The sequence below is a fragment of the Pelodiscus sinensis genome, chromosome 2 (genome assembly GCF_049634645.1).
Source record: "Pelodiscus sinensis isolate JC-2024 chromosome 2, ASM4963464v1, whole genome shotgun sequence".
In the NCBI taxonomy this organism is placed as follows: domain Eukaryota; kingdom Metazoa; phylum Chordata; order Testudines; family Trionychidae; genus Pelodiscus; species Pelodiscus sinensis.
The window spans coordinates 193,212,804-193,228,939 of NC_134712.1; the positions used below are offsets into that span (position 1 = coordinate 193,212,804).

Genomic DNA, 16,136 nt, shown 5'->3' on the forward strand with positions numbered 1-16,136 from the left:
ATTGGGGTTTTCTTAAAGGGTATCTTTCAGTGCTAAAAAACATTTCCAACCACAATCCCTTTGTTTTTATTGCCTTACATTTTAAATGCTGTTTTTTCAACATTTTTTTTTCTGAGGCTGTTCCTCCCCCCTTCTATGTAATAGTACTTTAAATTGTTTCTCCCTTTGATACCAGTAAGCCTCACAGGAATTTAAATAGACCCCACTGAAAGTAATACTTGAGCCTCATTCATGTGTTCAAGTTAGATCATTATTCCTATTAATGACTTTAAGTGCTTAGATAGTGGATCAGCATTTCATGTCTTGAATTGCTTGTCATTTTCTGCATAAATACGTGTTTCAATAAATTGCTCCACACGATCTCATACCTCGCTTTCTTCCAGACCAGAAAGTAGCATAATCCTTTCTTGATTTGTTGGAAGTTGGAAAAGAAAGCTTTTTTAAAAATTTTAACAAAAACAAAGTGTATATACAGTTTCTGGAAATAAGCTGCAAAACTGGGCATGTGTGATAGCCTTGTGAAAGTGAATTTTTCAATTGAATCTGGATCCACTGGAAATATGCTGGTAACTTTTTCTTCTTGTACCTTGGTTCAAATGGTCATCATTGCCCATAAAGAATAATATAAGACTATTACATTTGTTGGAGAAAAGTTACACTGTTTGATTACTAGCATAGTAGTCACAGAACCATCTGTTATCCTCATCTTATCAGTTCAAATTTGATTATCATAGAAATGCATTGAATTACCAAACCAGAGCAATACTAACTAAAACTGATTCATTGTTATTGCTATCAGTTAAATGAAGACTGACTTATAAGACAGATAATGGGATAGAGTTATGCAACTGTTGTTACGAGAAGAAAAATATGTGGTGACCATTACAGTGCAGGTGATAAAATGGATGTGGATTTTATTTTCATGCTTTGTGTAATAGCCTTACGGTTTTTTTTATAACACACCAAACCAGTATACATTTACATAATGTTCAATGTATTCCTATAGTGGGCGAAAACTAATTTAATACAAGGGCAAGCCTGACAGCAAGAAAAAATCAGGAAATTCTCACTGAAGGGTTCCATCACCAACTTTAATTTTGACCCCAGCAATTTTTCTTGGCCTTTTGATACTTGTTGACTTTTCAACTTTCATGCTTCTTCATTCCACGTATGTATAGTACAATATTCAGGTGCTTGAAATATAAACTCTACCTACTCTGAGAACATGAGAAGATTGATCAAAAAGGAAGAGTTTCCAGCAATTCCCTGAAGAGTGATGGAGCATAGTTCCCCCTGCCCATTACTGCAGTAGGAAAGGTGGGAAAGAATATAAGAGAGTCCCCTGTTCCCTTGTGTACTCCATGCCCATCATCAAGATGAAAATGCAACGTACTTTTTCGTTCATTTAAAAAAAATCAGTGCATTGCATTGCATGGATTGATAAATTGTGTGCATTACTATAAAAACCAAAAAAGTTAGGTCAGTATATTTCAAATGCATGTTTAAAAGCAAGAGGGGGGAAACAGTTGTAAGAGAATAAGCTTGTAACCTAACTTTTTCAACAGATATTTATTTATATAAAAAGTGCTATTTATTTACTATATTTAGATTATTGCACAGAAAAGTCACTTGAATGGATAGTCTATTTTATCATGCCTTTTTTTTTCTCTTTCATTTTAATTTCTGGTGCTGTGGAAATGTATTACTTTTAACTAATTTATCCCTTTGATGAGTATTTATATAAATTGCTATGCTGTACTTCTGTTCAGTTGGATGCATATTCAATTTATTTTTAATAATACATATTAATATAGTAGTTCACACTATCAAGCATTATTCCTTTGAGTTAAATTAGTGTAATTGGACTCCTTGGTATATAATTCTGTGGTATCGGTTCTTTGGTATTCCATAGAATATTAAGTCCAAAAATAGGTAATTTCAGTGCTATTTAAGACAATGTGTATCTATAAATTAGTTTCCTTGAGGTGAAAATTGGGACTAAAAGACAAACTCTAATTTCCGTATTAATAGTGTACAGGATAGCACACTGGGATTCAAAGCCTAGATTCTGAATATTGTGAGGTTTGGGGGGGGAAAAGGTTCAGTGTGCCATCTAGTGGATATATTCGAATTGATCAGCAGAAAAACCCAACGTATTTCTAGCATGAAACCAGTCTTTAAATAAAACGTTCACTAGCAAGTTGGTAAATTAATTTTAAATGAGAAACTGTAGCTTTATTTAATATGATCTCTCTGTAGGTAGACATTTTAGGACAAAAGTAGCTTGGGACAAAACTTCCCCAGACATTGGAGACGTTCAGATCCTAATTCCAACATGGTGGCTCAGTCCCCTTTTTACATGGATGAGAAGGTATAATATGCTTAGCTATGGTATGTGTGGATAGTCGTGAAGTCATCAGATGACAACAAATTATTCTAAAATATTTCAAAGCTGGCTTTCCTTTATTAATGTTTGTATCATTATGAATTATGGTCCTAGGTAAAAATAAATGAGTTTTTAGTCTATAATCCTTAGTGATTAAATATCATCTGAACTTTCTATTAAGAGTCTGTTATGCCTAATTTTTATTACAATGTTTTCTAACGTAAACATTGTAACACTCTTTTCTGTAGAAAAATCCAAGACCAGTGACTTACCAGTTCCAGCAAAATTTAGATTATTACAAAGCGCGTGGAGCAGACCTGATGAATAAAACCCGGTAAGACACTTTCATATATGTTGTAGTTTAATTGATATCTTACCCGAATAATAGTGAATATTTTACAGGTTGTTTTGATCCAAAATAGGAATTACGCAAGCAGTATATAGAACACAAATAAATGCTTTAGTATTTTAGAAATGTAGGGCTGAAGTGACCTCAAATCTTCACCTGTTCCAGCACTCTGTGTTGAGGCAAGACCATGTATACCTAGACTGTCACAGATGGATGTTTCTATTCTGTTCTAAAAAGTCTCTTGTGACAAGGATTCCAGAACCTCCCTGGAAAGACTATTCTCTCTTTCTCTCTCTCTCTCTCTCTCTCTCTCGTGTGTGTGTGTGTGTGGTTTATTCATAATATCTACCTAAATCTCTCTCACTGCAAATTAATTGTGGTCCTCCTAAAGCAGTGGTCCTCCTCAAGCAGTGTTTCTTAAGTTATGTTCCACGGAACACTGGTGTTCCATGAACAATTCGCAGGTGTGCTGCGACTTCTTTGTTTTCATTACTACTTTGTTTTTGTCTTTTTTTTTTGTCTGACAATTTTTTTTTTTTTAAGAAAATGTTCATAGGTATTCTGCATAAAAAAATATTATCGTTTGGTGTTCCGTGGTCTCAGAAAGTTTAAGAAACACTGTCCTAAAGGCACCACTATACTGCACCATCTACACCATCCAGAGCAATCGGGTCCCCCCCCCCCCCCACACACACACACACACACACTAGTCCCAAGTCATGTAGTTGATACTGAAGGGCAAAGAACTTCCTGAAGAGGAAGATCCTGAGCCTACTGATGAGGAGCAAAGGTTCTTTCTCCATAGCTCTTCTTCTTGACAAGATGAGGCAGTTATACCAACTGCCCATTCCCACACTGATGACCTGAAACAGTTTTAGGAGCTCGTTAAAAGGCTGCCTGTAGCCCAGGAAATTGACCTTCAGGAAATTCAGAAGAAACCACACACACTCCTGAGGATCCTACAGTCTCTGCCACCACAAAGATTGCCTTGCCTATGTATGAAGACATTTTACAGCAAGCTGATACACTTTGGCAAACGCTGGCATCAGTAACTACCACAAATAAAAGAAAGTACTTTGTACTAGGGATGTTAGATATTGTTTAATTGAATAATCATGTAACGGCACAAAAATTATCAGATACATGATTATTTGATAGTTCTGGGGGGCAGGGCCAGCAGCCAATGCACTCCTGACCCCATTCCTGGGGAGTCCCCTGCTACCCCACGCAGCAACGCAGGTTGGCTGGCAAGAACCGGCTCCCCGCACAAAGAGGTTCCCTGCAGACAGAGGCTGCTCCACTATCCTACAGAGCAGTCTCTGTCCACAGCTCCATGAAGCTGGTGTTCATGGGGAGTCAGCTTTTAAGCCAGCTCTCCCAAAGCGCCAGCTCCCACCTGCTCCTTCCCCCGCCTCTGTGGGAGGCAGCAGCTCAGGGGAGCAGGCTGCTCTGTGTGAGCCGATATGCATAGGGAACTGGCTTAAAAGTTGGCTTCCCATGTGTACTGGGTTCCATCTGCCCTCCTCATCTTCCATGCTACTATCTCTGTATCAGAGGCAGCAGCATGCAGGAGGGGGACACCAGTTCCTGCCTCCCTCCCCCTTGCTGCCTCTTATACAGAGGCAGAAAGGGGGGAGTGCATGTAGCTGTTAGGATCAACTGGTAAGCTTAGGCTTATCAATTAGTCATTTACATGACTATACACTAACATCCCTACTTTATATCAGCCAAAGACATGGACTTTTTATTTTCCCATCCACAGCTGAGCTCCCTTGTTGAGGATGCTGATCACCATCAAGCCAAATATCCACAATTCCGTTCTACTCCTTATGATAAAGATCATAAATATCTTGATCTATTCAAATGGAAAGTATTCTTCCTCCACTTTCCACCTTCTTGTAGCTAACTGTTCTACATTATTATCAGACTATGACCACACTAATTACTCTAAGCTCCAAGATCTTCTCGAGCATCTTCCTGAGTAGAAGCATTCACAACTCCAGGCAATAATACAGGAGAGAGAGACAATCTCACATACAGCCCCCCAAGCCACCTTAGATGTGGCAAATACAGCAGCATGTAGAACAGTTATCCCTGTGGTCATGAGAAGGGCTTCCTAGCAACAAGCCTCAGGTATTCTCAAGGAGCTACAAATGAAGGCTGAGGATCTCCCCTTCAACAAAACTCACCTATTTGCTTCCAAAATGGAAGAAGTCTTACACACTATGAAAGACACTACACTGAGAACCCTTGGGATCTATACCCCAACAAATAAATGGACAAGGTATACTCCGTACCCTAGATCCAGAGACAACTATACACATCAGAGACACTTTGACTCTAGGCAAAAACAACAGCCTTAAAGACATGCACCACAGCACCCATAGGCACTATGTCTCAACCATCTACATCTAAGGAGCAATTTTGAAAGATTTGTCCGAGGTATGAGCAACCTCTCCCCAGTGCCAGAAGCAACATCATCACCCAACCTTCAGTTTGCACATTGTCTACAGCCCTTTTTCCACCGAATGGGCCAGTATAACATCAGATCTATGGAGATTGTCCGGTCTGGCTACTCCGTCCCTTTTACATCCATTCCTTCTACCCATTCCTCTTCAGGGACCCTTCCCACAAGAACCTCTTACACTTGGATGTGCAACATCTGTCACAGATATAAGCAGAGGAGGTAGCCTTACCAAGGAAGAGGCTTTTATTCCAAATTTTTCCTTATGCAAAAGAAAATGGGGTTGGAGACTGATACTTATATACATCAAAGGTTCAAAATGGTTATGCTTGCCATAATCAGACCGGCACTAGAAAGGGGAGACTGTTCTCTGCCCTCAGCCTCCAGGATGTATATTTTCATATAGTGACCCATCGAGCACACAGATGTTTTCTGCACTTCATGATTGACAGAGAGCACTACCAGTACCAAGTTCTTCCATTCGATTTATTTAGAGCTCCAAGAGTCTTCTCCAAGATGTTGGCAATGGTCTCAGCATAACTCCATCGTCGGGGGGTAATAATATTCCTCTATTTGGACATTTGCCTGATCAAGAGCGCCAATTACAGAGACACATCAGACATGGTGCACATTATAATCACACTATTTCAGCACCTGGGCTCCACATCTACTTTCAGAAGTCAATACTGGAACCAGCTCACACCCGTGAGTTTATATGAGCTCTACTAGACTCTACACATGCCAGGGCAAAGTTGCCCCAATACAAACTCAACACACTTATCTCTCTTATCAATGCTGTCCAACTCAGCCCTTACACTAGAGTAAGGACACGCCTCCAAATTCTTTTCCAGGCTACAGATGCACTGCCTTTAGGCCTGGCTTGCCACTGGATATGTTCCTTGCTGAGATGCACTGCACAAAGGGGTATCGATTCTATAGTATGTTCTTTCTTCCCCACATTGGTGGACACAACATCAAAATATCCTCCAAGGGGTTCCATTCCATCAGTTCACTCTAACTTCTGTCATAACCATGGATGCCTCCCTCCTTGATTGGGGAGCTCATCTAGGAAGTGACATGATTCAGGTGAAATGGTCTCCCTAAGAATCTGCACTACATATCAACATATTAGAGCACAGGGTGGTGCTCAGTGCCTTCCAGCACTTCCTCTTTCTTATATGCAACAGAACGATCTAGATCCTCATAGACATCACCACCTGTATGTATTACATCCATCAACAAGGCAGACCGTGGTCAAATTCCCTCTGTGAGGAGGCAGTCACATTATGGAATTGGTGCATCTGCCAACCTGTTCCCTCAACACCGCAGCAGACACTCTCAACCATCTCTTTTCCAGTCAGCATGAGTAGGAAATAGACACTACAGTTCTTCACAAGATCTTTCACAGTTGGGGACATCCTGAAATCAATCTGTTTTCAAATTGCAAATATCACTACTTCTGCTCCAGGGCAGACCGTAAAAGGGGATTGTGTGGTAATGCCTTCAATCCCCTGTGGAAAACACCAATCCCTACAGCCACAGTAGGACTAGCTGTCCTTTCAGCCACTTCTGGGGCATGTCTCCAAAGCCCACCTCTACAAACACAGACCCTGTTCTACAAACACCAGAAGTGGAGCACCTACAAGGACGGCACTTGAAGAAGAAGTTACTCACCTAATGCAGTAATGATGGTTCTTCTAGATGTGTGTCCCTGTGGGTGCTCCACTACCAACCTGCCTCCCCTACTTTAGAGGCCATATACAGGTTTCCAAGGTGCTGACTGCACATGCATGGCACAGCAGGGCGCACTGCTATGAAAAGTCTCTGATTGCCAGCATGAGGAGTACCAGCATCTGAAGTGGAGTACCCATAGGGACACACATCTCGAAGAACCATGGTTACTGCACAAGGTGAGTAACTTCTTTCCTGGTAAGGAAAAGCACAATTTGACCCATAAAGTATAATAGATGCATTTGTAATACCCATGTTTTTAGTGCTGTGTGGCCAAAAAGCTCTGCTTTATTAGAATAATCACTGTATGAGAAAACTACTACATATGTAAACATTATAGAATGGTATTTTTGTATCAGATTTGAAATAAATTGATGCTCTCTCATAAATTGTACACTTTGGATATTGAAATGGTGGTTATGGAATGTGTCGCCATGCCAGTGCTAATCTTGTTATTGTAAAAGAAATAAAAGGGCCAGCCTTGCTATTTTTTCACACACCTCTTCTATCTAATTCAGTAACAAATAACAATATGCAAGGAATTTTAAATTTTGAAGGACTAGAAAAACATGAAAAGCTTCTTTTTTTTCTGGGTTCTCACCCTGCCTTATGATGATATCAAGTGATGATGAGTGACAAAGACACTGATATTATATCACAATGTGATTAGGATTGTCAGTGGACTATGTCATAATTTGTCCCGTTAAGAAACTTAGAAAGATGGCTACCCAGAAGAGTCTCAGAGCGATAGCCATGTTAGTCTGTAGCTTTAAAAATGAGTAGTCCTGTAACAGAGGGTTACTCATTGTTTTTACCCAGAGGAGGTTGTCCTGGTCCAGCAATCAAGTTTGTTTTTTTGAGTATGTTTGTATTAGCCTAGCTTCCTTAATCTGTAGGGTCCTTATTCTTGTTTTTCCTGGACCTCTGACTTGTAGCATGGGGACTTTGTTTTGTTTTTGTTTTTCCAGTGCATAGGGAAATACCAAAATTCAGTCTCCACCTGAAATGTCCTTACAGAAGATTCAACTTCTCTTCTGCCATCTTCCAATTCTGTATTCTTTGTACAACTGTTTTAAGCCGCCCAGCTGCAGATTATTATACTCTTTCTCTTTCTCCAATATTCCCCCTGTGCTGCTCTTTAATGGAACACCCAGCCACTCTTTTTAACTCCTTCAGCAAGACGACTTGACCCAGTTGGCTTCTCCAGAGCCCATTAGCTTCTTTTACAAAATACAGGATCTCTAGGAATTCTGTGTCATACACACAACTGCATCTGCTTTTTGTTGTCTCGAATGGGCCATGCTGTAGAAACATATGAAAATATAATCATGGGACTTACGAGCTTCTGGCTGTCGCTACACTATTGTGGAACTTGCATGACAACAGTGTTGCAGCTCCTGGCAAAGCTCCCCCCCTCACCTTGAGGATTTCTGGGAGGAGAGGATTCTAAACATGCCATTTAGCGCTGGAGAACAGAGTGCTATGATTTGGACACAGTGGCGAAAAGAGGAGAGATACATGGATGGCTTTTTAGTGGCACTCCGCAACTTTAAGTTTAAACACAGGAAAAGAGCCAAAACCTGCCCATCATTTGTGGGTTACATGTCTTCTACCATATAACCATAACTCTGGGTAGGCTGTCCTGAGCCTGACCCCCAGGACTCTGCTCACCCCACAAAGGGGACTGTGGGTGTATAAGGATGGGGATGTGGGCCATTGAGGGCCACAAACTCTGAACTCGGTCCATGAGAGCCACAAGGTCTCACCCTATTCCATGAGCTCAAAGTCCATCATCAAAAATATGAACTTTTCATTTTGTCCTTTTAAATTCACTGGAAACTGGCCAAAAGTTGCAGCAACTCCACCAGGTAGCTGGGTTGGGTTCTAATTCCACATTCCTCCTTAACCTCACACAGCCAATGGGCTAGACACACACCATCTGTTAAGCTGTTTTCCCCATTTCAAGTTCCAAGATGATTGGATTGGATTGCTGGAATGGAGCTTGAAAAGAATAAGGACCGTGCTGCAGGTGAAATCCTGGCAGCGTGGAATGATGCCCAATCAGCAGTACTCTCTCTCCTCCCCCTTCTTCCCCTCCTTTCCCGGTTTATGGGTTCCAGAGATTCCCATGGGGAACAAGCTATCTGATTTCCCTCACTGAGTCTCCCTCCCTGGCTGCTGGAGCTATTCCCCTTAGCTGCTGGCCCAGTCAAGTTCCTCCATGTATTGAAGTGGGTAGATGGCATATGGAACTGGTATGGGTGCAACTATTAATTAGGTTCACTTTCTGCTATATGTAATTTAAATACTTTTAAATTATTTAGGGAATAGATGAAGGGTTCATCCACTCCACTGTACCTCTATTGCCTGCGGGCAAAATGATCAAAGGATTACCCTAATACAAATATTATTTATTTCATATATTGAGGTACTCGCTTACCACTATATAGTATCGGTGAAATACTCTAAGAATATTGCATCAGACCCTAGTGCCTCAGTATATCACAAAGATATTAATAAAATGGTGAGAGTTCCATGGTAAGAGCAAAAAGGCTTAAGGGTTGCCAGAGTGACATGTGATGGAAATTTAAAGACAACTAAACTGCTGGTGGTGACATAGTTTAATTGCAAGTATTCAGATAGGATAAATACCAATGTGGTAGAACAATAGTTTAGAGTAGCTCAAGGAGGGTATAAATAGAAAGAATGGAACTCAATAAAGGACTGTTTAGGCTGGATCATCTCAATAGGATGAGCATTTTGATATATTCTCCCAAAGGAAGTGGTGGATTCATTAAAACATATTCTGAACAAAGCATTCAAAAGTACACCATTATGGATTGGGTTTGCAGTGAGCAGAAGAATGGATTCAATAACTAAATAGATTTTTCATCTTTAATTTCTCAGATTCTAGATGCATTTAAAATATCTATACAAATCTTAATTTATTGCTCTTTTCAAATGTTTAAATGTCACATTCATACAGATTTTTCTCTTTTAATGGCCTTAAAACAAAACATTTTCATTTTAGCACAAAACTGCAGAGATTGAATCATCTTGTTTAAAAATATACCATTCATAGTCAAGGTCAATGATGCTTATTGTGATGAAACAAAGTTGTTTGCTTCATAGATGGGATTCACGTCTCCTTGACATTCATGTTTTTAAATGGACGCCTTACTTTTAAATGCTTCTGCTGATAACTCTGTAATATAATCAATCCTTATTTTTCTTGTAATTGGGTGGTACATTTTGATGGCTCAAGTTAAGACATTGATCCATACTTAATGGCTGTCATCATCTTTTGCAATAGTATATAAGTTTAATATAATAGTTTAGGTGGTAGGAAATAGATATATTTCCCTTATTCTTCTGAACTTCAATCTGGTGTCAAAGCATCTCCTTCTGCAGACCTAATAGCCAGTCATTGCTTTCATTACCTCAAACTGCAGCTTAAGAAAAACCCTGCATAACTCTACTTAGGGGGAGAGGGACAGATGAAAAAATAGCATCCGCTTTTCATGGCAAACCATTAAAGTGCCAACATCATTATTTGGCTTGTGTTTGTGTCGAGAGGTGATCATTGCCAATGCAAAATCAGTTCATAAGAGACTTCCAGGCTCCACAAGAGTCTGATTATAGACATAGCTGTAGCCAGAGACAGGGCTAGTAATATTCAAGGCTTGCTGCCCACTGAGCATGAGTTTCATCACTCAGATTCTTTCTGAAAATCAATGACTACTTCTCAGCCGTCATCTTTCCGACTTTGGAAAACTCTAAATGAAGATGTGAATGAAGGCCCATAAGTAGGATGGATGCTCTTGCTCATGCTCTCACTCTCTGCAGTTTCAATCTTACTGACTAACTTGAAGTCAAAGAACTTTTTAAGCAGTTTGAAACCCAGCTTAGTCTCTGTAGAAACTCATTCTGGAAGCAAATAGGGAGAAGGTTTTAAGAAATAAACTAAAAAAAATTGGGAATTATGGATAATATTTTGAGGCACATTCAAGTTCTATCTATATCCATACTAATTTATTCTTACTCTGTTTAAAATTCACTGAAACAGTGCAAAACTTTATTTTGTCCTAGGACAATGACTAAGGGTAATTTTTAATCTTTAATATATTTTTTCTGATTCTTTTCCCTAGCCATATTGGTCATAGTTAAGAAAAAGTCATTAAAAGCAAAATCTTGATGTTTACTGTGATATTGATATTCCTGCAAAGGTGGTTCAATCATTTATCATATACTGCTTGAATATCAGTTGTCTGATCAAATAGAAATGGCTTTGTTGATCTCTGGGTTATCTTACCACATTCACTAGAAATTAGGAGCTGCTTTTCTTCTTTATTTTGAAGAAATTAAATTGTTTATCAAATGTTCTTTTCTTAATAATACAGATTACTAAAGAGCATTAAAAATAGCCATTGTACTTAAAAAAAAAAAAGTCAACAATATTGAGGATTAATTAATGGTATATAGCTCCAGTGCTCAAATCATTCTTCTTTGAGTGCTTTCTAATATCAGTTCCAATTACATGCATGTGCGCTTCATCTGTGATTGGTTGAAAAATTTACCTTAGTAGCTACACATCAGTTTAGCTGTGGAGCTCTCCAGAATGGCACCAGTATGGCATGGCGCTCTATATATGAACCTGCTTATTCAATTGCCCGTCAGTTCCTTCTTACTGCAAGTGATAGTTGTTGGAACTGTGATTCTCTTGCTTCTCAAGTGATCCATGTGTCCCTAGTGTTTCTGTAGATAGTTTTTCTTTTCTTTGTTAGTAATTAGCTGTTTACTGTAGTCTAGTTAGTCATAGTAGTGGGTATGTGGGGGCATAACCATGTGCCAGAGTTTCAAGCCATGCAGTTCCTGCGCTAAGCCTATGCCCACTGGTGACCCCTATGATCATGTCTTCGGTGTCTGGAGAAGACTCCCCAGTCAGACAAGTGCAGGATCTGCAAGCCATTCAAACCATGTACCGGAAGGAGCAAGATTTTAATCTCAACTCCTCATGGATTCAGCTCTTCAGCCCCAGCAAGACCTGGTGCTGAATGCATTGGTCTGCAGCACCGCTGTGGCATTCCCAGCATCAGTGCAGAAAAGGGACTCAGAACAATAGGCTCAGCACTACTGCTCCCAGGCACTGAAGCCTTCAGTGATCTCAGCACCATTTCCAGTCTCTGAGGTCTCAGAGGTGATGGTTAGCCACCCAGCCCCTTTACCAGCTGCCCCCTTGCAAACTCCAGAGGTTCCTGCCCCTGACCACAATAGCTGGATGAGCCAGAGCTGGCCCCTCCCATCCTCTTCCTCCCCCAATGAAGTGGTAGCCAGTACTTCTGTGGCAAGGCCTTCCCCCAATGGACTTAGCGTTTCAGGACTCACTCTGTAGGGTGGTGCAGAGTCTCAAATTGCAGAAGGAGAAGGTAGCAGAGCAGAAGGATCCACTGGCATCTGAAGGCCCCTTCAGCGTTGTGCTCCCACTGATCAAAATTATTCAAACCACTACCAAGACCATCTGGCAAGCCCCCTGCCTCAGTCTCTTCTAGCCAATTACATTGAACACAAGTACTTTGTTCCCTCATGGTGGAGGCAGTGAGTGAGAAGGAGAGGCCAGGGCACTGAGCATCTCCAAGTTTGAGGGATGCTAGGTGCCATGACTTATTTGGGCACAAGGTATACTCCATTGGGGCCTACTTCTCAAGATAGCCAATCAACTGGCAATTCTGACTAGATATTAATAACTCTTGGGCCTCCCTTTAGAAGTTAGAAAAGCTCTTATCCCAAGACTCCTGTGATCAGTTTGCGCTGCTCATCCAGGAGGGTACAGTGGTTACCCAGACCTCCATCTAGGTCCCATTGGTTGTGGTGGACTCAGCAGCCCAAGTCCTCTCCTCAAGCATTGCTGTGTACCATGACACGTGGCTCTAGCCATATGGTCTTTGCCAGAGGTCCAGCAAACCATCCCGGATCTCCCATTCAGTGGCATGGGTCTCTTTGTAGAGCAGACCAACTCCTGCTGCATAGCCTCATGGAAGCGCCGCGGGTCCGGCCCGGGTCCTCCGCCGCCTGATCAGTTTCAGCAGCAGCTGACTTGGGGGCGCCTGGGGTTCTTAAGTTGAATCTATATGTAAGTCGGAACTGGCGTCCAGATTCAGCCGCTGTTGAAACTGATCAGTTTCAGCAGCGGCTGAATCTGGATGCCAGTTCCGACTTACATACAGATTCAACTTAAGAACAAACCTACAGTCTATCTTGTACGTAACCCGGGGACTGCCTGTATCTGTCACAATGGAGATCGTTTGATTTGTAGTAAAAGATGTATAGTACCAGTTCTCAGCCCTCCCTATTGGGCTGTCCATGGTGCCCCATGTATTTACTAAATGTATGTGGTAGTGGCTGCTATCCTCCGCTGCCAAAACATGCAAATTTATCCATACTTCAGTGAATGGCTCCTCAGGGGTCAGTCTTGCCAACAGGTACAGGCCCAAGTGTGCCTGACCCAAAAGATGCTTATGCAGTGGAGTCTGCTGCTTAATGCAAAGAAATAGATCCTCACGCAGAAAATTGAATTAGTAGGGGCCATCCTCAATGCCATGCAGGCCTGTGTGTTTCTACCAGAACAGCAATTAGGGACCATGTCCCTGTTGATACAGTCACTCGTTCACTTTCTCACATCCCTGTCATGTCTAAAATTACTGGGTCACATGATGGCCTATATTTATGTTGTCCCATTTGCCAGGCTCTAAGAGTCCTATAGTCATGGCTGGCATTGGTGACGTCCCCTCAGCATGAGCTCCGGATATTTCAGTGGTGGTTAGATCTGCAGGCAGTGTGGGTTGGAGTCCATTTCTACTCTCCTGAACCCACTCTTGCTCTCATCACCGACATGTCCTGTTTGGCCTGGGAATGCATCTTGGCTACCTCACCATGCAGGCAATGTGGATGGTGGAGGAGTTTTTGCTCCACATCACCATCTGGGAACTCAGGATAGTCTCTCTTGCCAGCTAGATGTTTCACTCTCAACTCCAAGAACAGCATGTGGCAGTCACTGCGGACAATATGACCACCATGTAACATCTCAACAAACAAGGTGGAGCTCTGTTGTTACCGCTCTGTCAGGAAGCCCTTCAGTTGTGGGAGCTGTGCATAGCCCACTCTATCCATCTGAAGGCATCTTTTCTACCCAAAGTACAGAATCAGCTGATGGACCACCTGAGTTGTTGTTGTTTTTACATCAGTTCCGCAGATGTAATCAACACCATCTTCCAGTGGTGGGCTTTTCCCCAAATGGACCTCCTAGTGTGGCCCAAGGCAATAGGAAATGCCCTCAGTATTGTTCCTTCTGAAATCTCAGCCTGGGGTTAGGGACAGGGTGGACATCATTCTCATAGCCTTAGGTTGGGCTCATTACCAGGCTCCTGGAACTTGACGGTTTAGCCCCTCCTTCCAGATCTCATTATGAAGGACCACGGTCACCTCCCTTACCTGGACCTTCCTTCCCTATACTTCATGTTCTGAAGGCTTCATGGCTGAACCTGGTGCAGCAGGTCCATCTCAGCAGCTGCAAGCCCTGTACCAGACTTATGTACATGGCAAAGTGGAAGCACTTCACAGGCTCATGCTTCCAAAGTTGTCTTGAGCTCACATCTGTCACAATGCCTGATATTCTAGGTACCTCACTTCTATAAAGCAGCAAGTTCTAGTGACTTCATCCCTCAAGGTCTACCTGGCTGCATATATCCTCATTCCATCCTCCAAAAGCAGGTTGCTGTATATTCACAAGCCCACGGTCGGTGTTTCCTCAGTGACCTAGAAAGACTTCACTGGGTCAAGCGCACTGTTCTTCACTTAGTCCTTTCAGTGCTCATGGGGCCATCCTTGGAGCCATGTGTTCATCCCTTTACCTCTCCTGGAAAGTGGCCTTTTTGGTGTCTATCATGTTGACCTGATGCATTTGAGCTTTGCACCCCAGTGTCTAAACCTCCTACATTGTCTTTCATAGGGATAAGGTTCAGCTTAGACCCTACCCAATATTCCTCTTGAAGGCAGTATCTAGCTTTTATGCCAACCAGAATATCTTACCACCACTTTTCTACCCAAAGCCCCACAAAAGCTTACAGGAACAACAGCTGCCCTCCCTTGATGTCAGAAAGGCACTTGTCTTTTACATTGACTGCACTAAGCCCTTAAGAAGCCAATGCATCTGTTCATGGCAATGGTAGAACACATGAAAACATTGCCTGTGTCATCAGCACATGCTTCCTCTTGGATCATGGCCTGTGTCCAGATGTGTTACAACATAGCAAAGGTTCCTCCACCATCTCTCACAATACACTCAACTCAGGCACAAGCCTTCTAGGCTGCCTTTCTGGCTCATGTTCCTCTCCAGGTGATCTGCAGGGCAGCGACTTGGTCGTCTGTCCAAACCTTCACATCATAATATGCCATCATGCAGCAATACAGAAAGGATGCAGCATTTGATGTAGCAGTGCTCCAGACAGCAGCTTGACGACTCCAACCCCTCCTCCTGAGTAAGGCTTATGAGTCACTTACGGGGAACTGATGTGAGCAAGCACTTGAAGAAGTAAAAATGGTTACTCACATTTGTAACTGTTGTTCTTAGGGATGTGTAGCTCATATCTATTCCATACCCACCATCCTTCTCTTCTGTTGGAGGAGCCGGCAAGAAGGAACAGAGACGTGGTCAGCACCATAGTGGGGTCACTCTAAGGGGCTCCACAGCCAACCCAAAGGGTAGCCATTAGCAGGGCTCGGCGAATCGCAGCGAGCCCCGCTCACCAGCTGTGCTGTCCGGTGATCTGCGTATGCGCAGATTGCCCGAACCCGGCTCTTTCAGGTTGCAATCTACTTCAATCACTTCATTAATGTATTATTCTTTTCTAGTAGCTCATGAGGTAGAATGATCAAATCCAAAGCTCTCAATACCACACTCTTTAACTGAAGTAATGAAGTAGCTGCAGAATGAGAGAACATTGCATAACACAAATGGAGGAGCAGAAGAAAAACATGAAATAATCAGAATAGTAATATACATGCCATGTAGTAGTCTAACTTTTTCAAATCACCATTCTGAAAAAGAAAAAAGTCTCCAGTACAGTTTGTGTGTATCTTGGATTTGAGTCAGTGGATGCCACGAAAATGCACAAACCATACTCACTTTGTAATATAGCAGTACAAGCAGA

At 42.0% G+C, this 16,136-nt stretch overlaps 1 protein-coding gene across 6 annotated transcripts in view; it reads left to right on the top strand.

The window, feature by feature from the left end:
- Positions 1-16,136, top strand: part of TBC1D5 (TBC1 domain family member 5) — a 515,710-nt gene that overhangs the window by 407,608 nt on the left and 91,966 nt on the right. For all 6 annotated transcript variants that reach the window (XM_075922103.1, XM_075922104.1, XM_075922102.1 and 3 more), the window contains one exon: positions 2,635-2,720. In XM_075922103.1, coding sequence (XP_075778218.1) covers positions 2,635-2,720 — 86 coding nt within the window. The remainder of the gene's footprint in view (positions 1-2,634; positions 2,721-16,136) is intronic.